General features: G+C 40.9%; 1 protein-coding gene across 17 annotated transcripts in view; it reads left to right on the forward strand.

Moving 5' to 3' along the window:
* LOC117532959 (band 4.1-like protein 1) overlaps positions 1 to 24,243 on the forward strand; it is a 104,928-nt gene that overhangs the window by 76,226 nt on the left and 4,459 nt on the right. The window contains exons 12-25 of one of the 17 annotated variants that reach the window (XR_004566968.1): positions 656 to 900; positions 2,243 to 2,278; positions 3,855 to 3,899; positions 4,668 to 4,817; positions 6,923 to 7,009; positions 7,969 to 9,345; positions 12,647 to 12,697; positions 13,548 to 13,889; positions 14,526 to 14,654; positions 19,827 to 19,886; positions 22,393 to 22,488; positions 22,867 to 22,947; positions 23,062 to 23,178; positions 23,264 to 23,342. Coding sequence is in view for 1 of the 17 variants with exons in the window: in XM_034196580.1 (XP_034052471.1) it covers positions 656 to 900; positions 2,243 to 2,278; positions 3,855 to 3,899; positions 4,668 to 4,817; positions 6,923 to 7,009; positions 7,969 to 9,345; positions 12,647 to 12,697; positions 13,545 to 13,889; positions 14,526 to 14,654; positions 19,827 to 19,886; positions 22,393 to 22,488; positions 22,867 to 22,947; positions 23,062 to 23,178 (2,819 nt within the window). In the remaining 16 variants the exon portion in view is untranslated. Of the gene's footprint in view, positions 1 to 655; positions 901 to 2,242; positions 2,279 to 3,854; positions 3,900 to 4,667; positions 4,818 to 6,922; positions 7,010 to 7,968; positions 9,346 to 12,646; positions 12,698 to 13,544; positions 13,890 to 14,525; positions 14,655 to 19,826; positions 19,887 to 22,392; positions 22,489 to 22,866; positions 22,948 to 23,061; positions 23,179 to 23,263; positions 23,362 to 24,243 lie in introns of all 17 variants that reach the window. The other 16 variants (XR_004566967.1, XR_004566966.1, XR_004566973.1 and 13 more) reach the window with 16 other exon arrangements.

Below are 24,243 nucleotides of genomic sequence, written 5' to 3' on the forward strand. Positions count from 1 at the left end.
TTTCTATTCTTAACTTGGGAGCTCATAAAATGTAATACAGTTCTGTAAGAATGCATTGAAAGTATGTTTTAAATGCATAGGCATGACATAAAAGAGAGTGTTAGCTCTTAACGGGCCTTTCTGTACATGGGGAGTCTAATCTAGGAGGAAGGATGTTACATTGTTGTTATTGGTGACTTTAAGTGTATGGGAAAAACAGATGGTACCATAATATGGCATAGAAGAAGAATAACAACATGAATGGAGTTCTGGGTGCCCGGAGATTTAAGGTCACCTATCTGATCAGATTTTGGCCACTTTAAGATGTCATAACGATTTTGTCTTGTGTAACCATTAGCCAATCAGCAACCAAGGTAACCCCCCCCCCCCCCTTATCACCTGAATCTCCTCCTAGAGCACCATTGTGTTCTTTCTAACAAAATATCTCTCAGAGGGGCGTGGGGAGGGGCTCCTTATTTTCATCTAAAGTAACAGACAGAGAATCAGCACTTTGGAAATAGGGCTGAAACAGAGGGGATTATGGGTAATGCTGCAATGATCTGTTTGGTGTTTCAGCCAATCAGAGACATGTTCTGTATATATCTGAGACCTATAATATATTGATGAAAAACAGTATAATAGGGGACCTTTAATAATTCATCCATCTCGTTACCAGCCGAGTTCTCGAGGCCGGTCTCAGCGATGTGTGAGAACCACGACGGGCTCACCCGACGCAGCGTCAGCGAGCAGCGGCGCCTCCACAGCCCCTCGGTGGAGGAGCAGCAGGAGGTGGAGCTGGAGCCTAGTATGGAGCAGGACGAGGACGAGGACAAGGACGAGGACAAAGACCAGGACCACAGCGAGATGACCGAGGAGTACTATGACGGCGAGGTCACTCCAAGCAGAAAGAAAGAGATCATGGTAGTTAAGAGTTCCTGACACACTTTTTTCATGAATTGGAAGTAGATTTCGGTGGTCGAAATCAGAGATGTCAAAAGTAAACACATCCTTTACTCAAGTAGAAGTACAGTACAGATACCCGTGTTTAAAAATACTACTAGAAGTACTGACTAAACTTCTTTACTCAAGTAAAAGTAAAGAAGTATGGACTTTGAAATGTAGGTGGGGTATGTAATTTATTTCAGAAACACTTTTTGTTATATTCCATGGAATGCTCTTAACATCCCGATAGCAACGAATATATTAAGTGCTTTGACAATAAATACATTAAAAAAATTCATCTGTGGAAGCCGTGGCGCTGTAAAAAGCACGACCAATCATTTGAGCCGGCCCGGCTAAAGTAACTGGATGGCCTACCTGCCTGTCAGCCTTCCATCTGTGCACGAACTTATCTCGTGCCCTCATTGGTCATGTGCGCGTTCGTGTGTGTTGGAGGAGGGGCTCTGTAAGGAAGTGGCAGATTCTTTCCGGCTGTGTATTTTCAAATTCTAGCGCACTCAAGCTGCTTTCTCCAAAATGACCTACCCCACCTTTAAGTCAAAAGTACCCATAACTACCAGCTGCTTTAAAGAGTACCTGACCTCCCTTTATATTAATAGAACAATAATGTCATTGTTAGCTAATGAATGTTTCCATGCTGAACAACGGCAACATGACAACGTTTCCATTGGTCCCTCTTCTTTAGAGAAGACCAGGAAATGATGGATACACGGATCGTGTTCAAATCAATAGGCACGCAATGACTCTAAAGAATAATGATCACGCATCAAACACACATTCAGACTAAAGGAACCAGCTGTTTGGAAAATGAGAGAAGTAGAAAGTACAGGTATTTGAGTTCAACATGTAAGAAGTAGAAAGTACAGGTATTTGTGTTCAACATGTAAGAAGTAGAAGTAAAAACTCGTCAGAAAAATAAGTAGTGGAGTAAAGTACTGATACTAGAAACATGTACTTAAGTTTTGTATTTGTACTCCACTACTTCCCACCTCTGGTCGAAATGAATAAAGCTTTGAAGAAAACCCCTCCAGGGACATGGCATTGCTCAGAAAAGCCCATCAGGTCAATGTGGGCTTATCCAGTATCGGCATGGAACTACTGTGGTGGCTTTGGTGGATTTAGCACTTACTAACTTCTCCTTTCACTCTTATTCACTCAGGCTTGTTTGCTTACACTGCACTGCTCATAAATCCCGCTGACAGCTTCACAGTTTTTTAACCCTTTCTCTTTATGCTGACACATGCAAGCCTAGCGCTCTGTTGCTAACGTGCTATCTCTTTTTATAACTCATGCTGGCGTTCAGGAGGAGGCTGGGTCACCAGTTGACAGTAAACAGGAGGTACTTGGTGTCTGGTGATTTGGTCTCTGTCTGTCAACCTGTCTTTACTCATCCATCATTACGTAGAAATGTGTTATTGTGTAAGTGGTGATGCAAAAGTCGTGTCTGGGCGAACTGTCATAGCTAAGCATCCCAGCAAACATTTGACTGACAGTGATATGTGCAGTTAGGAAAATTGAAGTAACATGAAATGCTCAAAAATCTTTAAAACCAGTTGAAACCAATATAAGTTTGTATTTATGTTATGATAAATATACTGCCAGTTTTATATTAATGTTATAATAATGATGATTATCAGATATATTTCAATTGTCTGATCTAAATCAGTTTGTCTCCTGTGATGACGAAAGAAGACAGGTGGGAAAAAGGTTTTGTCAGGATGAACTAAAGTAGATTTTTCTTTTTCATCTGGAGAACAGGTGAGAAAAAAAGACGTTCTAGTGACATTTTTGTTTTGTTTTTGGAGTTCTGAGATTAAAGTCAGAAATCTGAGAAAAAGTCAGAACTAAAGAAAAAAAAAATGGTAACTGTTAAAATAAAGACTGAGTGGTTTACTTTGGGTTTTCTTGTAATACAAATGTTGGCCTGAAGAAGCTGAAGTGCACCCATAACCCATGTTTTCTTCCTTTCTCCATGCACTCTAAACACAAAGTGCATGCATTTCTTCACCTGGAAGAAAACATCTTAGTCCTATTTTTTCACCATAAGTCAGAATCTTTGACTTCAATTTCAGAATTGAAAAGGAAAAATATCACTTTGGTCAAATCCAAAGAACAAAATCACGTGGCTCTAAACCTCTTCCAGTAGCTTCTCACCTGTTGTGCAGATGAAACAAAACAAAGTTGGGAAAAATGATTTAGGGAAATCATCCATTCCAAAATGTTTACTAGGATGTGTTTCTAAATGTCTCTCGGCATGGCCACATCTTGTCTGTCTGTGTGTCTGTGTGTGTGTTTGTCTGTGTGTGTGTGTGTGTGTGTGTGTGTCTGTGTGTGTGTGTGTGTGTGTCTGTCTGTCTGTCTGTCTGTCTGTCTGTCTGTGTCTGTCTGTCTGTCTGTCTGTGTCTGTCTGTCTGTCTGTCTGTCTGTCTGTCTGTCTGTCTGTCTGTCTGTCTGTCTGTCTGTCTGTCTGTCTGTCTGTCTGTCTGTCTGTCTGTCTGTCTGTCTGTCTGTGTGTCTGTCTGTCTGTCTGTCTGTCTGTCTGTCTGTCTGTGTGTGTGTGTGTGAGTGTGTCTGTCTGTCTGTCTGTCTGTCTGTCTGTCTGTCTGTCTGTCTGTCTGTCTGTCTGTCTGTCTGTCTGTCTGTCTGTGTGTGTGTGTGTGTGTGAGTGTGTCTGTCTGTCTGTCTGTCTGTCTGTCTGTCTGTCTGTCTGTCTGTCTGTCTGTCTGTCTGTCTGTCTGTCTGTCTGTCTGTCTGTCTGTCTGTCTGTCTGTCTGTCTGTCTGTCTGTCTGTCCGTCCGTCCGTCCTCTTTATGACTGACCTACCATCCTGTGTCTGCATCTGAACCTTGTTCCTGCACTTTCTGACCCCTCACTCTCCACCTCTTGTTCTCGCACCACCTCCTGCCCCAACTCAGCTTTCTCAGTTGGATCAGGAGTCCACTCCTCGGCACAAACAGGAGGTACAGGTTCCTGTCTTTAGACCCTGCTTTTTTTTGGAGGCTTTTACAGATTCAGATGTGCCTGCATCAAAATAAATGTGAATTATAAAACATTGGTCCTCTTTGAGCATAGGTTCAGGTATCTACTTTTACAGTCTCCGGGTGAAATACCTCTCTATTTTTAGAACAGAGAGAACGTCCTTAATTTAAAATCCTATACAAGTACAGGACAATTATCTACTTGAAATACAATGATGTTCAGTGTAGATCTATGCAACCTCTAAGTACCACTTGAACTTTTAAAACAGAGCTGAACATTAGTATTCAACATATCTGATAGAAAACTGTCTAACCAAGGTCATGGAGAATATTAGTTTAAATGAGGTCATTTTGAATTAATATTAACTAGTCATACACATTGGATAAATCGCATCAGTTTTGGACATGAGGAGAAGGTTATTATTAGTGCATCCCTATTGTCCAACAATAGATGTTACATATTCATTTATGAATCCATCTACTTGCCTTGATTGATTTATTTTAGCTTCAGTAGCATCTGAAATGTCAATGCTCTCCATGGGCCACAGCTCACTCGTAAAACACCAGCTTTAGTTAACATAAGTGTAAGCGTTCACATTGCATCTTCTTCCTCAGTGCTCTCTCATGTCTTGTTCAGTCATGCATATCATATGTTGATGTGAGTCCTGCTGGTGAACGAATGTCAACGTTTTGCTAATGCATTCCTCGCTTCTTCTTTTTTTCCCCCTCCTGTTGCAATTTCTCCTCCAGTTTCTGGATAAGTCGAAGGATGTTTTGCTGAAGCACCAGGCGAGCATCAACGAGCTGAAGAAGGCCCTGAAGGAGCCCAACAGCAAGCTGTCGGTCCGCGAGAAACGTCTGTCGGGAACTTCCCCGACCGGCACGCCGGAGAGGAAGGCTGTGAGTAGAATAAAGGGGGAGGGGGGCTTTGCGATAATATCTCAAGTCCAGTAAACCCTGATGCTTGACACATTAAAGGGCATTCATTTTCCCATATGGCCGCTGTCCTGTTGAATTGAGGTTTTGAATGCCTCAATCGAAGCAAAACCGGGCCTATTACGTGAGAAGCCTGATATGGTCGATACATTTCTGATCGGTGTGCCGAAGTCTTCGTAGGTGGGATGGTTCAAACACTACTGGGCTTTCATTAAGGAGGCCAATGTCTGTGTCTAGTGTCAATTCAAAACGTACTCAACTTTGACTTTTGTCATTTTGCATCCATTTTACTCAAATGACCTAATAAACACACTTATTTCTAGCCGAACCATGATCTTTTACTAAACCTAACTACTAGTTTTGTTGTGATTTTGTTTTCTTTCAATTGAAGGCATTGCCAAGGTAGTTTAGGAGAAAAATACATTTCCCCCAGAATATGATTGAGAATGCACTTTAGTTGTATGGTAACGTATATTTTTAGAAAGGGTTGTAAACTTTATTGAAAAGTAAGCTCTTTTTATTTATGAATAATTGATCCAGAATAGACTGAATAATTCAAGCCAGAAGATATGCTGTGTGATGAGTGAAGGTATTTATGGCTATTCCGTTTCCTAGAGGCAGTTAAAACGTGCATCCCCTTCCCAAAGAAACTGCTACTCACAGAAACAAACATAACAATCTGCAGTTTATTTTAAGAAAAGTGTATAATGAAGTGCATCTCCCTGGTGAGACAGAATCATTCGTAGCTCAGAGGTACTTGAAGATGACTGACGGGCAGCACAGCAGGAGGCATCTTGATGAGATTAGATGTTTTTTTAAGATGTACCCAATGTGAGGCACTTGAGACATAATTATCAGTTATCTTTTTTTGTTTTCCTTGATTGCCCTGACAGGGACACAGTCTTTCTGTAAGCCAGATCACAGAAGCTCTCAACTTTTGGGGTAATTAGGCTTTTGAAGGAAGAGCCCTGAGATTTTAGACGTTCAAATAGGATGGTTTTGTTTTTGTCAGTGACTAAATTGTCTTCAAGCAATCTCCCATCTGCTGTCTTGGAAAATCCGATTATGCCCATACAATGTCAAATGTTGCCTGCGGCAGAAAATGTAATTTGCACCGTGTCTTATTCCAGGTATTATTCAGTTAGACTGACAGTCGAAGGCGGGGAAAGTCGCTGTGCTCTGAGATTCAGTTGAACTCAACCCTTTGGTGTAGTAACAGATATTTGCATTGCAAATTTGGTTTTGTGGATTTGGTGGCTGTCAGTTCGTCTGGATTACATCTTTTCAGTTTGAAGTTCATTAGAAGGTTTCTACAGAAGGAGATAGTTAAATAAAACATATACATTATTACAATTACCGGTAGTGCTATCATTCAATCTAGATTGTTTTTGTGTGAGTTGCCAAGTGTTATAGATCGGCCGAAGATGACTTCCAATATATTAGAACACTGGTGCTACGATCGTGCTGATCAAGGCTCCAAAAGATGTTTGGGGAAAAATGTAATTGCAGTCTCTTTGAAGAAATCATGACTCGGAAACTCAAGATTATCCTCAAACTATGGTGTGAACAATTTGTAGGAATGTAGGAACTGTTTTCTTTCCAACTATCTACCTCTACCAACTGTATCACCAAACAAAAGCTTGCATCTTTTCATTTGTTGGTGGGTGTAGTTTGGTAGAAATAAAATAGTTCCTACTTGCTCTCAACATGGTTTATTACCCTGGAAAAATACATTGTCATTGAGTTTTTCAAAGCCTAGTGCGATCTTCCATTTTGTTGGAAAGAAGGAAGACTTTTCTACGTCGGATATCTTCAACAGTTGGCAACTCACACCCATACAATCTCAATTTATGTATAGCGAAACCGGTAAGAAGCAACATAATTACTTTAGATTAAAGGATGAACTGTCCCTTTTAAAACCTATTAGCACTGATCCTTTCCAACTTTCCCATGTTCTCGTTCTTGCATGAAATTGTCTACTGTGAGTCTTACTAATTGACTTTCTCATTTGAGCTCTAACAGCTTTTCTCCCTTTCCTTTAACTCTCTCCTCTGCCTCGTGTCGGCCAGTCGGCGGTCCGAGCAGTGGGGAAGGACCCTGTTAACAGCCTGTCTGTTGAGGGTTTCGTCCAGAAGACGGTGGTGACTTCACCTGAGGTTACATATCTCTCACTCTTTCTGTTTCATGTTGTTTATGGCATTTGTGGATTGGTGAAATGCACTGCCTTGTGTGCATCATTATCATTCATATGTCTATCATATTTTAAAGTGACACTGCCGGCAAAGACATTGTGTTTAATGATCTGGTGATTTTAGACATTTTAGATTTGACTTTACTTCAGTAACATGTCTTCTTTCAGAAAGGAAAGAAAACATGCAAAATACCAATTTAGGTCTTGTATATTTGCTTCTGTACATTTCTCCTCAACCTACCAAAAGTTGGATATGTAAAACCTTTAATACAAAACATTGTTTGGAACGATTCACCTGTAGTTTCTGCAAAATGTATAGACTTTTAGCAAGAAATATCCATCTCAGTTGCACATACATCAAACTATCCAATTGTGTCCCTATTCACGCAGGGTTTTTGTGTCCATCAATCATTCCTATTCAGATTTTTATAAAAGGTTTTTCCTAAAAACATTGTGCAGAGGAATGTTCCATGACAACATGTTATAGATTTATGGAGTGATGCAAAAATATACTCAACATCCCAGCTGTAAAAACCTCTGACTCTACATGTCAACAAAATGAAACAAGAATTTTGAACCTGGCTTAATCAAATGTTCAGATTCACATTAGCTCATATGTAATGCCTGAATTGCATATTTAAAACACCATTTTAGAAACCACTCAAACACAACACATAATTGCTTATTGTAGGCGATTAACCGGGGGAGTATACGTGTTTATCTATTAGTTAAACCCTATTCACTTGGGGTATCTTCCCTTAAGAATAAATCCCTACATGCAATTTCATTATCATCGAACCTTCCCATTGTACCTGTTGAACATTGTGTTCCCTTTTCTGTGATTCAAATGATTGCGTAGGTTTAATTATTTGCAGCAGCTGTGCTTGGCATGTCTAACTGTGTTTAATCTATACCAACATGTAGGGCTCTGAGGAGTGGGTATTGATTGAAAAACAAGAAACTTATCTACAGGACCAAGACTGGAAGGCAGAAGAAATGAACAAATTGGATTCTTCATGGGAGAAAGAGGAGCTGGAAAAAGAGATAGACATAACCAAGATGATACATAAGGAGGTAACAGGGTATGACAGCAAAGAAATGAAAAGCCATATTGATGAATTTTCATCAACCAAAGAGGCAGAGGAGTGCTCTGAGCCACGGCCGACTAACAAAAGTCGTTTTATGGTTCAATTATCTGAAAATGCAGACTTGAATCTTGACAAATCTCAAAGTAAACTATCTCAAAACTCTGACACCGATGCAAACAATGATTTTGCCCCGGGCTCACGGCAGATGAAAGACCGTACAGCTTCGAAACCAAGGAAAAAGAGGAGACCCCAGAGCTTAAACCTGGGTATGCCTCCCGAGCTCATTTACGGGAAAGAAAGCAGTGACTCTACTGACGAAGACAATAACGGCTCAGACTTGGACATCAGTCCAGAAAAAACCTCAAAAGCCGGAAATCATTGCGACCTATCGCCAGTGGAGATGGTGAAGGATGATCAGGGATCAGAAAAAGATGAGTCTTTCAGGGTCTACAAAGACGACCAAGAAGATATATCAGTAGAGAGTGAAAACATGGAGGTAGAAGCAGAGCAGGTAAAGAGGAAAGTGAGTCAGGTTGGGCCAGCTGATATCGATATGGTGAATGGCCCCGGAAAGATGGAGCATGATAGTTCAGTAGCAGGTGTTAAAGGGGAGTGTGGGATGAAGTCGCGAGGACGGGGTCTTATTGACAACAAAGATCTAGCTGAGGTAAAGCTGCGACAGGTCAGGACGCATGAGAGGAAGATCAGTAGTTCGGGGGGAGAGGATATTGAGGGTTTATTGGGAGACAGAGGCCAGAGAACGTCTCTCCAACGACTGTCAGGCAGCAGCTTTCAGTCAGAAATCACCAGGATTGTTCCTCTTAAGCCAGAGCGATCAAAGAGTGTAGCGTGTAAGGACGAAAGGGGCTGGGAAGAGCCCACGGGACTCGTCAGAAGGGAATACCGCTGGTCGGTGGGTTCTCCGGAGGCGTCCTCGGACCTCTCCTGGACAGACTCCGCCGCCTTTCATCCATCTTTTGCAGCAGATCTGGAGGGAATCACTAGAGCAGAATATCCTGATGACAGCTATCAGTTTGGTAGAGGACCGACGGAGAGTCAGTCGTTCTGCTCAAAGATTTCGGCGCTTCACAAAATGGCTCCCCCGGCCCCGCCAGTAAAAACACAGAAGGCCCGAGAATCTGGACTCATACTGCGGAACAGCCGAAACCCTGGCAGGGAGCCGAGTCTGGACGCAGCCAAGAAGAGACACTCGGTAACTCTGCTTGGCATCTGCTATTCAGTCATTGGAAATTAAAGCATCGCATGAGCTTCAGACAGACTCGCACGCCATTTTTATTTATTTTTCTGCGTTTTTAGTGACTTGAACTCATCCATCTTACTTCTTACGGAGTGGCACTTCTGCTCTGTCTTATTGCAAAATCTGTCAAAAAAGTTTTCCCAATTTCTCCCTCATTGCCCCCCGACATGCACCACACTGTCAGGCAAATCTGTACAGCTCACCACTGGCTGTGAAATTTAACAAAACAAAAAGATTAAAAAATCAATATCTCGTGTTTTGGTTGTTGGTTCGTCTTCACCTTCTCTAACTTGTGAGCCTCAGATTTCTTTCCGGCTCACGTTGTTGTTTGTCAGAGGGTGGCAAAGAAAGGCGTACATATTTTCATCGCTCTGATGATTTTTGGCACAGAGATACAAAAACAGGAAATACAAAAACAAATGATTTATGGCATACTAATTTGAGAAAGAAAGAGGTGAAAGTGCTGCCATTTCTTTGGAACAGACAGCTATTATTTCACAAAATTGGATATAAATACAGTATAGAATTGGTTTATGCATACATAATTTAGAAACTGATAAACTTGCATGACCAGGCTTTAAAAAATATCTCTCCCTCCTTCTGATTGGTGATGATGAAGCATAAAACAGATGCAAAACTCCCCTCTGGATATGAAAGTAAGCGCTGATGTAAACACACTGGTTCCTCCCCAGCAGGCAGTGAGCAGCCAGACCTCACAGCTCAGTGCCTGCCACAGTCAGATTTGCTGCTTTCATTTCACTGTTGGTATCATTAGGAGCTTGCACGCTTTTGACACCAGAATGAAAGGAATTTGAAGTGAATAGACATGACAGCTTTCATTATTTCCCGCCTTTTCATCTGAGTCAAGCTCTTGCATATATTGGATTAAACAAGCATGAGAAGAGTTGTTGCGTAGCTCTCGGTTTGCAACTTCACTGGCGACTGACAATCATATCAAGATCAGATTGAAGTCGGGAGTGTGGGAAAATATGATATGCTCCTCCAAACGTGTGGACCCATTCAAACAGTCATTTTGACAGGCTTTGAAATGCACCCCGGCACCTTTTTATTGGACTTTTAACAATTTTATTTAACAATATTTGAATGCTCCCTTTTTTAAATTCAAGGTGACAAGGCAACACTTGGCTGCTGCTATGCTGGAAACGTGCTCATTATACAGACTGCATGTTTCTCTTCTCTGCTAAATCTAACTAATACACTTGGCTGTGGATGTTGTTGTTGTAGTAAGCTCACCTCTTTTATGTCCTCTATTGCTGTTTGTTATGTAGAGTATTGCCTGAAATGTGTGCTGACATCCATTTGGACCTGACTGGATCTGAACAGACTCAGTTGGCTATGATTGGGTCTGGCTGAACTTCTCACCTAAACTTGGGTTTGAGTCAGTTTAAAATACATAATTTGCTGTTTTTGAATTTGTAGCTATATTAAAGTTAAACAATACATACGTTTGCCCTCACTTTAAATGCTATCTATTAATCTGAACTGTTTGGGTGTGAGTTGCTGAGTGTTGAAGATAGGCCAATCTGCTATAGAAATGTGTGTTTTCTCTCAAATATAATGAAACTAGATGACACTTGGCTTGTTGTGAACAAAGCAGCAAAATTACATTTGAAAAACTTTACAGCAATGTCTTTTTTCAGAAGTCAATACTAAAGATAGCCCTACACCTAGTTGTGAGCAGTTTAAAGAAGGATAGCCTACATATTTCTTGCAGAAGGACCCTCTCATCTAGCTATCGTCTGCTAGCTATGGTTGGCTATAGTCTGCTAACTAGTGTTGGCTAGCTATTGTCTGCTAGCTATCGTCTGCTAACTAGTGTTGGCTAGCAATTGTCTGCTAGCTCTCGTCTGCTAACTAGTGTTGGCTAGCTATTGTCTGCTAGCTATCGTCTGCTAACTAGTGTTGGCTAGCTATTGTCTGCTAGTGTCTGCTAGCTATTGTTGGCTAGATATCGTCTGCTAACTAGTGTTGGCTAGCTATTGTCTGCTAGTGTCTGCTAGCTATTGTTGGCTAGATGTCGTCTGCTAACTAGTGTTGGCTAGCTATTGTCTGCTATCTATCGTCTGCTAACTAGTGTTGGCTAGCTATCGTCTGCTAACTAGTGTTGGCTAGCTATTGTCTGCTAGCTATTGTCCGCTAGCTATTGTCTGCAAGCCAATGTCTACTAGCCAATGTCTGCTAGCTATTGTCTGCTAGCCAAAGTCTACTAGCAACCCAGTCTCACGGCATTTCGTGTTATAGTCACGACATTTAATCTATTATTTTGAAATTCAGTTCCTGACGTAGGCCAAAAAAGCCAGATATTATGGAATTAAACAAATAAATAAAAAGGAGGTTAATTGTGTGTTGTTGGTGAGTAAATAACAGTGTGTTATTTAGAAAATAATAACAAATTAGAAGGAAAAACATATTTAAAAAAATACAGATTTCAGTATTCTGAGGCTCTGAGCCCCATTTATTTTCCTCACAGAAGACAAAAAAGTCCGACATTAGGCCTATACGATTTAAAATAAAAACAATAATCGTGGCTTGATATTGAGTAATAATATGTTTTTATGAACCCCACAGCTTCAGGTGTTCTGCTGGCACGAAACAAACTACCAATAGAAATACATTGCTTTTAAAATCGTTCTGTGTGACTAGGGGAAAATCGTGTTGGTGAACACGAATCAATAGATTAAATGTCGTGACTAACACGAAATGCCGTGAGATTGGGTTGCTACTAGCCAATGTTTGCTCTTTTCAGTTAACCGTAAACAAAAATAGTTCCTTCTTGAAACTGCTCAAAAACTGTTTGTGGATTTTCTTTAGTAACCAAGTCATACATTTGGGAAAACAGACATTGCTATTTAGTTTTTTTTTAATGTATTTTCTTTGTGCTAAAAGCATCACAAGCTGAGTGCCATATAGTTCCCATGTATTCAAGAGAAGGCAGATATCTTTACAGCCAATATGTCAACATGCAGCAGCTCACACCAAAGCATACTACATTGATAAACAGCACCACAGATGAGAGGAAACATGTTGACATGTTAAACCTTAACATGTGCAAAACCAGTACCCCCAGTTTAGGTTGGTAGGCCTACTGAACAATCTTACCATATTTTCAGGATCCAGTCAAGCTCTGCTGTTCAGATTTGTGTGTGTGTTGTGGCCTCTCTCAGTTCACTGACAACTTCAGCTTGTGCTAACCTTCAGATGCTCTCTCTGCTCTTTCCTCTGCTTCCCCCTGCAGGAGCCCGTCTCTACTCCTGCCATTTATGAAGAGCCGTTTGCTGATTTCAAGGTTATTCATTCACCTTCATCATGCCTCACCCATCTTCTCTTTTCCTTTCTGCATCCCTTACGGCTAAACTGCTTCCCTCCCTATAACTGACCGACCAGTTTCTAATGATATATAAAACATAGCCCGAAGCCATAAAGATTGACGTTTGTTATGGTCACTGGCTACTCAGCTGCAGTCATCCATCATCTTGAGTGGGAATTTAATGAGTGGGTGGAAAACAAAATCCCTTATGCTTGTCTATTGCAGACACGATCCAGTTTTAACTGTGATGTAATTAGCTCGTGTGTGTGTAATTAATGAGTGGCATTACTTACATGAGGGGCCTCAGGAGTTTCATTATAATCAAACGGTTTCCCTCCTCGTTGGATCCTGACCCCTTAAAACAGAGCGGTTTAATTTCTGAGTGATCCCGTGCCACGTGTTGAATGCCAGTACTTTATTTTTGTTTTATTTGAATGCTTGGTTACAACTGACCGAAAAATCCACAAAACTATGAAGTTAAGAATTATGTTTTTAAAGTTTTCAGGCTAAGACGCTAATTTAATTTGGTATATATATGTTCTATTATGTTCATTCATTTTATGCAATTTGAAATGTCCTTAAATACAAACTCAGGCTCAAACTGTTAACTTTTCCTTTCTGACATGACTGCATGCCCTACAATACTGTAAATATTAATAATACACATTGCATGTACACTGACTCAGATTTTGAGTCCTCCATGAATCAAAGCAAACCCTCAAACACAAGGATGCCACTTCCACTCCATATCATGACATCTTCGCCATCCCTCCGCCTGCAGTGATATAACCTCAGAGTGGTGATCCTCTCTCTGTACCCGTCCCAGAAGGAGCTCGGGGACAGGAGGCCTCTGCCCAGATTAGCGTCAGAGGAGGAGCAGGACCGGGACACGGTGGCCTGCATGAGAGAATCCCACCTGGGCATCGAGCGTAAATGTTCCAGCATGACGGTGAGCTCCACGTCGAGCCTGGAGGCGGAGGTGGACTTCACCGTCCTGATGGACCTCCACTCCGGATTTGAAGACTTCTCTAAGGGCACGTCGGAGCACGGAGAGCGGGACAGGCAGCCTGAGGTGTGCCGGGAAGATTTTGAAGAGACCTCCAGGTTCTACTCTGCCCGTCTGATGGGCTCCCGGGACAAGTCTCCCATAGAGGAGGGAACACATCACGAGGTAGACTGATGAACATACTGTGGAGGAAATATGTATTTGATCCCCTGCTGATTTTGTAAGTTTGCCCACTTACAAAGAAATGTACAGCCTATAATTGTAATGGTAGGTTTATATAAACAATGAGAGTAAGAATATGAAAAAGAAAATCCTTAAAAATAGAAATGTCTTTGTAAGTGGGTAAACTTACAAAATCTGCAGGGGATCAAATACTTATTTCCTCCACTGTATTCGTCCTTCATCATCATCTTCATCATCCCCCGCTGGATTCACCCTGCCTTGCTGGACTTGGTGCCATAACTACGGCAGCTTTTTATATTATTTGTTGTTGTTGTTGTATAATTTTCCATTGTTTGAATTTGATGACATCTGTTTATTTTGGTTCCTCGATCTACTTTTTTTGTTCTCCTTGTATTTAGATTTTATTGTTGTCTACTGGATTTCCCCTGCTGTTTCACCATCATTTGCATGATTCCATTAAACCAAACAATCCAATAAAAGCAAAGTAATTTAAGTGTTTGTTCCTTTAAGTAAACATTGTTGAAATGATTTGTTTTGAAAAATACGCTGTCTGCAAGAATTGCGTCATTTTCTTGTGAACACATGATGACTTAACTCTACTGTTATCGTTTCACACAGCCTCCCGTGGCAAAGAAAGAAGCCAGTGCTGTGAGTGCGGCCCACATCATGAAGAGGGCTGATAGCAAGAAGGAGACACACACAAATGGATCAGAGGCCCACTCCAACATCATGAATGCCTCACCGCAGGTAAAGAAACAATCAGAATAGTAGCAAAGCCTATGTTATAGTCATACAAAGAGCTGCATAATTCATGAATCTGCACATTGCATGTACTCAATAATAGCTCCACTGTTCCGTCCTTTAGTGAGTTGTGACATTATATCGTGCATAATCCTGTTAGAAAATCAAAAATTCGAAATACTTGCGGTTAGGGTCACTAATAATGACCCTATACCCGTCAGATGAGATGGGCAATCACGCTCATATTCGTCATTTCCATTTTGAAAGGAGTTTCTAAAGCAAGAAACCCCTTTCAAAATCCCCCTTTGTGCATCTCTTAAACTTACTACATTAGTTATATCTAGTAAGTTTCCCCGTTCAGAGGAAAGTACGTGTTGCACAATTTCGTTGGGCCGATAAAGTGTCGTTTGACACTTTTTTTGGCTGTATAGTTTTTTCATTTATCCAACTGACTGGTATGGATCTACTTGATCAACATGACACAAGCCTATTTGTATGACAATCCTTTCCCACAAACACAAACAACCGATACTCTGTTGGTCAATCGCTCAGAAAATACACACTTTTGTTCCACAATGGCAAAGGCTGCTTCTCTGCCTCTGATTGGCTATACTCGCTGCCTTCTGTGGTTTTGTTAGTTAGGTCAAAGCTTGAGTTGATACTAATACAGTGTGTAATGTAGGAGCTGTGAGCCTTGGGAACAATGGCTTTTTGAGTCTGGGTAACAGGCTTATGGAAAATGTCGATCAAATGGGACGTTTTCCAGACTATTGAGTGTTTAGAACAATTGTGTAGCACCCACTATTATTTTGATTGTTTTTTTTGTATGTACATCATATTTTAAATATCAATGCTGAAGCTAAAGTATTAGCAGAAAGGAAGGACAATACTCATCACAGGACACAAACACCAGACTTGTAAAATGTTTTTCAGAGCTTTGTAGTCAGTTTTGATTAGAGGAAGATGCATGTTCCCTGGGCTCTGGTCGAATGAAGCCCAAATTCCCCAGACAGGGAGGACATAATAGCATCATCATGGAGTGATTAAAGTATTGACAGTGTATTAATGAGGATGATGAAAGCAGGTGTGAATCCCATTCATCTCCGGAGGCAAAGCTTTGAGTGCCGGCCGACTGTCCCGCAGGTGCCTTATTAAAATGCAATCATTGCGCGGCTCTTTAGCAATGCGGCTAATGGTGTGCGGGAACTCAGGCATCGATGGGGGGCCTTTGAAGTTTCAGATCAGTGTTAAGTCCAATTTCAAAGATGCCAGAGTGAGACGTCTTTGGAGGGGTGGACAAAAAAAATAGTGTGTGCACCTGCAGCAAATGGAGGATGACATCATGGATAGGCAGACAAAGATCTACAGCAGTGACTCTGTTGAGCCAGCAGAGGGCGCTGTGTCATGTCTTCTGAGGCTCAACAGCAGCACAAAGGCTGGATGATGCCAACTGACTGCATGACACTGACAGCCTCTGAATTTGGGCAGCGTTGCCACCAGACTGCAGTAAAAGCAATGTTTTCATCTTGAGGATTACCTCAAGGAGTTTGCACATGCTGATATTGGTTTGATTGACACTCACGGCTATGAAATGTGTTGGCAATACAAAGCCTTGTCTCTTACATAATGCTCAAGAGATTATACCATACGAGTATCTTGGGGATGTTTTGACTTTATTACTTGGACTAGTTTGCTTTAAAACAATACAATTAGACAAGGTAGTAGATGCGGATTCAATAGGCTACATACAATTAATTAGAAGCATTTACAGAGGTCTATTCAGTTGCTCTAAAATGAGACTTTCCTTTTTTATAAAATCGTTTCAGATTTTTAATGGCTTGTGCAAAACAAATGTTTGGTTTATCTGATTTTAGTTTGTGAGTTGGCAGTTATACCGTCCCCCTTAACTGCTCTTTGACAGTGCAGTTTAGTTGTTTACTGACTTAATAACTCCACATTTTAGCATTTCATAACCTTTCCAGTGTTTTGAGCAAACATTAATTGCAAGTACACAAACTAAACCCAGTGCTGGAAGTACATTGACTCAAGTACGTACTGTGCAACTTTAGTCATACTTTACTTGAGTATTTCAATTGTATATAACTTTTTAATTCTTTTCCACTATATCTCAGAGGGAAATATTGCACTTTTTATTCTACTGTCTATTTATCTGACAACTATAATTTAAATTTAGGTCAATATTTATGTATATATCAGTTAAAAATATGCATTCTTTTTAATTAAAGTTCATTAGGTTAGTTCAAATTAGCCCGTAATTGAGACATCATTCAAATGCTGCTTTGATAAATAAATACATATTATTCCAATCAAATATATATATAGGCTATATAATATTCTAATTTACATAAGTAAGTGTATATTTTGATTCTAATTATTCTGTACTTTTACTAGTAAGAGTTAGAACGTCGGACTTTAACTTGCAATGGAGTATTTGTATACCATAGTTAAACTTTTACATATATATAAATATCTCTCCCACCGCAAACTGAGGCTGCAGCCACACAAGGACGATGACGGTCGTATCTGCTACAGTTCTCTATCAGATAGACGGTTCGGCCACACGAGGCCGAGAGGGAAACGCAGATAACGGTAACGGGTCCCAAGGTGGGTAGATCTGCGGACGAAACGCTCTGGGGGGCCAAACGGCTCTGTAATTACGCCCTATAACGATCATTTCCTGCTAACGATGACGCAATAGCCCCAGTGTTTTGAGCCAGGTCCCGGTATCTCGCAGACAGTGCACCCAGCAGGAGCTTCCAGCTAGATATGATCGATATGGACATAAACGCGAGTGAAGTCTAATCGGACAGGAGAGGAGACACGCAACTCTGCATGATACAGCTCCGCCCGCTGTGATGGAGCGATGAGCGGAACAAAACACATACTTCAAGCTAGATCATCACCCTTAGCTATTTTAAATACCTCTCAAACTACCTAGTTATAAATATGTTTATTTTTACTGTAGGGTCACTTATTACTGGATCAGCTGCTGCATGAGACTACGGATACTGACGGGCTGTCAGGAGAGGGGGAGGAAAAGAGAGGCTCCGTCCTCCGTGTATTATTCTTATATTATTATAGAGTCGTTATTCATTTGTTTTAAAGCTCTATAAATAACAAAGACGACCTTTGACCGGCACTTTTCTAATTTTGTCCGTAAGATTTAAACTTTAACGGACATGTTGACCGGCCAAACTTCACCTCTGCTGCTAAATCCAGCACGGAGAATAAACAGAAGGGCAACCATGGAAAACCATGCATGAGCGAGAAGTCTTCTTCGCCGCTTTTGGTGTATTTTGTGGCAGAAGTACAGCGCCACTTACAGGCCCGGCATATGTACTACAGCGTCTCCAGCGGTTTGAGCTGTCTCGTGTGGACGGACACGTTTCTGGTGCCTATTGCGTGTGGGCAGAAGACTTTTTTTGATAACGATTTTGGTGCGTTTCCGTTATTGTCCTTGTGTGGCTGCAGCCTGAAGCTCACCCACAGACATGTTGTTTCCTGCTTGTGCTTCCATAGACAGGCATTGTGGCTTTTCACCACAGGTAGTCCTAATGACATTAAACCCTGTCAGTGAGCCAGCATCATCATCAATAACACTTTGTCACGGCAGACATTTTTGCTCGTCATGTCAGTGAAAGCCCAGGTGAAGCAAATGTCATTAAGGTGCGCTTGGTTTAGTGTCTCAGAGAGCCATGACAGTGAGCCAGCATCCACAGTAGACCTTTTCTCACACAGGAGAATCAAAGGTATAGATATTGAAATTATTGATGGCTGAATTCTATTTGGCTGCTTTGATTTCAGGTATGCTTGCTCTCTGTTACTCTCACGAGGCACTTGACAGAAAAGAGACAATGTCTGCTGTGAAAAAAGTAACTGGTGTGCAGTCATTATTAAAGTTATGCTTGTGTGTAAACATGATATAATTGAGATTAGAGTCAAATCCAATCAGACAGTGCAATACTGAATAGTTGTGTTGATGCTTCTGTTGATGCTTACTTTTCTCCCACAATGCAATGTAATCTTACTTGATAAATGTAATGTGTCTTTCTAAAGTTGAATCAAGCCCCCAGGCAGTGCGACATACTTTTATGCAAAACTTTACAGTGGCCAAACGGTGGTACTACAACTTCTGTGTCAATCCGTGACTTCATTGGGCCCGTAAAATACTTTTTGCCATTGACTTACATTAGGAAAGAAATGTCTGTGAATGAGCGGATACTTTTGTTTAAAACCGAATCAACTTATTTAAATCATTAGGGTTTGAAAGTTTTAAAATGTGTTAAAAGACTAATTCAGAGTTATTTTGAAGTGTCCTTGGGCAAGATACTTAACCCCAAATTGCTGCTGTGTGGACACATCTATTATTGAAGGGTTTGTAAGTCGCTCTCGATAAAAGCGGCAGCTATATGACCTGTAATGTATTGATGGCAAGACACTGTAACAAGTTCCCAAAACCAATCGCGGTGCCATTAATTCCCTCACTCACCTGGAGGCTGAACATATCTCAGTTCTCGCACGTCTTGAATACTTACCAGACCTTTCCTCCTTTGAGCCTGTTTGGGATAATCAGGATTAGTGTGCCCAACACTAATTCCAATTCCTTCCAATACCCAGTTCCTTTGCACAGCCATTAACCACTCTACAGGCCAACCTGATGAACTCCATTTTGTAGCACTGCATGTGGTCACACCAGATGACTGACTGTTTGTGTTGTCTTCAGGCTAAGAAATTCATTTCTGTAGCCTGAGTCATGTGAAATCCCAATCAATGTCTTCTGAGATTAAACTGCACATTTTTGATTAGCCTTTATTGTGAGCAGCCCAAGGCACACCTGTGTAATTATCACCCTTTTAATCAGCATCTTGATAAGCTGCTCCCGTCAGTAGATGGATCATCGTGGCAAACGAAACACTCTAAAGTAGAGAGTATCATGTCTTGTGTGTGCATAGCAACTCAACTCAAAATGGGAGCAAAAACAAAGTGTTCATATTTTCAGCGTAAAGCCATTGTGTCTGCCTCACTGATGTCTTTAATATTCTGATTGAAGTAATGCTTCTTTGATCCCCTATTATTGTATTTCTTTAATGTCGCTTGACTTTCATCATCTTAAGAATTGAATAAAGGCCCACACACGTCTGTTCCTCTCTCCTTCAGAACCACGGAGGCGTCAGCCCGAGGGAGGCTCCTGCTGCCCTGAAAGAAAATGGCTCGCCTGTAAGTATCTCACAGAAGTGTGTGTGTGTGTGTGTGTGTGTGTGTGTGTGTGTGTGTGTGTGTGTGTGTGTGTGTGGTGTGTGTGTGTGTGTGTGTGTGTGGTGTGTGTGTGTGTGTGTGTGTGTGTGTGTGTGGTGTGTGTGTGTGTGTGTGTGTGTGTGTGTGTGTGTGTGTGTGTGTGTGTGTGTGTGTGTGTGTGTGTGTGTGTGTGTGTGGTGTGTGTGTGTGTGTGTGTGTGTGTGTGTGTGTGTGTGTGGTGTGGTGTGTGTGTGTGTGTGTGTGTGTGTGTGTGTGTGTGTGTGTGTGTGTGTGTGTGTGTGTGTGTGTGTGTGTGAGCACAGCAGATAAATAAACGTTGTGCCATTGTGCTGCCGCTGTCTCCCTTTGTAACCTTGACCTTTACTTCATACTTTACTTCAATCTGAACAATTGTAAAAATGTTATGTGTGTGTGTGTGTGTGAGCCAGTTGTTCACAGGACGTTGCTATAATACTTGTATTTGATGTCATCAAAATGTCTCAGTTTTATGAGACAGAAGATGTGGATGTCAATATTTGAGATGAATTTGTTGGCAATAACAATGATTCTTCTGATATCTTTGATATTTGTTCGCTTTTATTACGGGGAAATAGCTGCAATTTAACAGAAAAGTATGTGCAGCAAACCTGTGTGTGGTGCCTTGAAGGTAGAGCTACCATTATTTGAATTATTTTGATAAAGGTTTAATAGTTAAGGTTACTTTTCATGTGAAGCATTTAGAAAATGCTGTTTTCAACCTCTCACATATGGATATTTCCAGCTTTTCCCGTTTTTTTTTATCATATACTGAATATCTTTCGATTTTGGTTTGATGAAACAAGACATTTAAAGAGGCCCTATTATACTCTTCCTGTGGTTTGTTATATCGGTATTGTCTGCAAAAGCTCAAATCCCCTCCTGAAACGCTTCCATTGGAGTCCTTTGTTTACTATCAGAACATAGTGACATAATTGCTCAACCACATTGTACGTGATAGGCTAAGGGGCAATACATCTCTAAGCGGTTGACCAACCACAACAGAGCCGGCCAGCTAACCAATCAGAGCAGACTGGGCTCTGGTTTCAGACAGAGGGTGAAAAGAGTTGCTGCAGCACAGGCAGTATGAGAAAAATAAAGAGCTTTTTCAACATTAAAACATGGAGACACTACATACTGATATACACCTGAACATCAGCAGGAGAGGACTCTTTAAAGTAGAGACACTACATACTGATATACACCTGAACATCAGCAGGAGAGGACTCTTTAAAGTAGAGACACTACATACTGATATACACCTGAACATCATCAGGAGAGGACTCTTTAAAGTAGAGACACTACATACTGATATACACCTGAACATCAGCAGGAGAGGACTCTTTAAAGTAGAGACACTACATACTGATATACACCTGAACATCATCAGGAGAGGACTCTTTAAAGTAGAGACACTACATACTGATATACACCTGAACATCATCAGGAGAGGACTCTTTAAAGTAGAGACACTACATACTGATATACACCTGAACACCAGCAGGAGAGGACTCTTTAAAGTAGAGACACTACATACTGATATACACCTGAACATCATCAGGAGAGGACTCTTTAAAGTAGAGACACTACATACTGATATACACCTGAACACCAGCAGGAGAGGACTCTTTAAAGTAGAGACACTACATACTGATATACACCTGAACATCAGCAGGAGAGGACTCTTTAAAGTAGAGACACTACATACTGATATACACCTGAACATCAGCAGGAGAGGACTCTTTAAAGTAGAGACACTACATACTGATATACACCTGAACATCAGCAGGAGAGGACTCTTTAAAGTAGAGACACTACATACTGATATACACCTGAACATCAGCAGGAGAGGACTCTTTAAAGTAGAGACACTACATACTGATATACACCTGAACATCAGCAGGAGAGGACTCTTAAAGTAGAGACACTACATACTGATATACACCTGAACATCAGCAGGAGAGGACTCTTTAAAGTAGAGACACTACATACTGATATACACCTGAATATCAGCAGGAGAGGACTCTTTAAAGTAGAGACACTACATACTGATATACACCTGAACACCAGCAGGAGAGGACTCTTTAAAGTAGAGACACTACATACTGATATACACCTGAACATCATCAGGAGAGGACTCTTTAAAGTAGAGACACTACATACTGATATACACCTGAACACCAGCAGGAGAGGACTCTTTAAAGTAGAGACACTACATACTGATATACACCTGAACATCAGCAGGAGAGGACTCTTTAAAGTAGAGACACTACATACTGATATACACTTGAACATCAGCAGAAGAGAACTCTTTAAAGTAGAGACACTACATACTGATATACACCTGGACATGAGCATACTAGGGCCCCTTTAAAGTCATCATTATGTGTGTGTGTGTGTGTCTGCAGTGTGTTCCTCAACGTGTGTGTTGCCCCTCTAAAATACTCCACAGGTAAAAGCTGCGACCCAGGAGAGGGACTCTGTTGTTTCCCCGCTGACCATCACAGCTGAGAGCGTCACCACAGCAACCACAACTCAAGTTACCAAGGTAACACCTTATCTGTTCTCATGGTTACAGTCTAATGTCTGGAGCTTGGAGTTAGCCAACACCCAATCACAATCAAATGATCCCTTCATTACAATGTCAGCCTTTCAGGGCAATTTTAATCAATGAGCTTTTGTTTATTTCACACTATTGATCACTTGTTGTGGGAATAGATGACCAAATAACACTAAAAGTTTTTTTTCATTAAAAATTATGCATAAGAAAACAATCTATATGTTGTTACACAATTTAATGTAATGACATTATATGTCTTTACTGAGACAATAGATACGAAATGATATATTATATGTTATTGAATGATAACATTGATTAAACATTTCATCCATTTTTTTATTCTTTCTATCTGAATACTTTTCACAGACTGTGAAAGGAGGTTACTCAGAGACAAGAATCGAGAAGAGGATAATAATCACAGGAGACGACGATGTGGACCAGCATCAGGTGAGGAGGAGTGTAACGGAGATAATGCACAATTGCACTGTGCCTAAAGTCACAAGGCAAATGAAGCTATAATGTGAGGTTTCTGACCCCTGTGTGGATGCTTCGTGTCCCCAGGCCCTCGCCATGGCCATCCAGGAGGCCAAGCAGCAGCACCCTGACATGCTGGTGACAAAAGCTGTGGTTATCAGGGAAACAGAGTCTCCTACTGAGGAGATGCAGCAGCACTCAGAGGTGCGTGACCCCTACAGTGTTCACAGTCTGGTCATGTGATCAGAGTGCAGGTTACTAGATTACTACGCTTTGTTTGCCTGGTTAGATTGCTGAATGGGTTTACTGGACATAGGCCCTCGGACCAGAGGGGACAGAGGGACCCTCGCCCAGAACCTCTGCTTTATGTGGGTGCTAACATTTCATGTAAGAATGTGAATGAAGTGATTACCTTGGGAAGCAAAACAACTAGAGAAGCAAGATAATTACAAAGAGACATCAAAGCCTATGAGGAGACACCATATTCTAACAGATATTCAAAATATGTAGAAATAGGAATACAACAAAGACATGTGAATGACCACAAAACACGTACAAGGCGTTACAAATACATTAAAAAGATAACACAAACTGAACACCAAAGAAGTACAAAGACATGTGAATGACTACAAATACACACAAAACAACTACAAGGAGAAATAAAATGACCACAAAACGATAATAAGGAGAATCATAACTTGTACAAGGAAACGAAGAGAATACAAAGGGTCACAAAACAACTGCACCAATACAAAATGACTTAAAGGGGTACCGGAAAGAGAGGGTAGGGGGCTTCAAATACAAACAAATAAATAAGTGAGATTCTGGGCCATGCTTGGCACAACACAATGACAAAGACATGCAAAAAGACCTTATAGACACAAAACGACTACAAGGAGAGGCAACATGACTACAAAGACACACAAACCATGTTCAAGGAGGCACACACATACTTAAATAGATGCAACATGACCTTTATAGAGACACATAACAACTGCCACAAGACACACAATGACTGCAATGATTCAAAATGGCTCGAAGTGACACAACAAAAAAGTTACTAAAAAGACCACACACTTTTAATATAGTGTCTAATCTATGTAGGAGTAGTCAATCAAAGTCAAAGTCAACTTTATTGTCAATCTTTCAGTATGTGTGTACAGATGGAGGGATCGAAATACCGTTTCCCACAATCCCGAATACAAAAACAAATATATATAAACATATGTATGCAAATATGTATAAACCTATATACACAATAAAATACAC

Source organism: Gymnodraco acuticeps, unplaced genomic scaffold (genome assembly GCF_902827175.1).
Source record: "Gymnodraco acuticeps unplaced genomic scaffold, fGymAcu1.1, whole genome shotgun sequence".
Lineage (NCBI taxonomy): Eukaryota > Metazoa > Chordata > Actinopteri > Perciformes > Bathydraconidae > Gymnodraco > Gymnodraco acuticeps.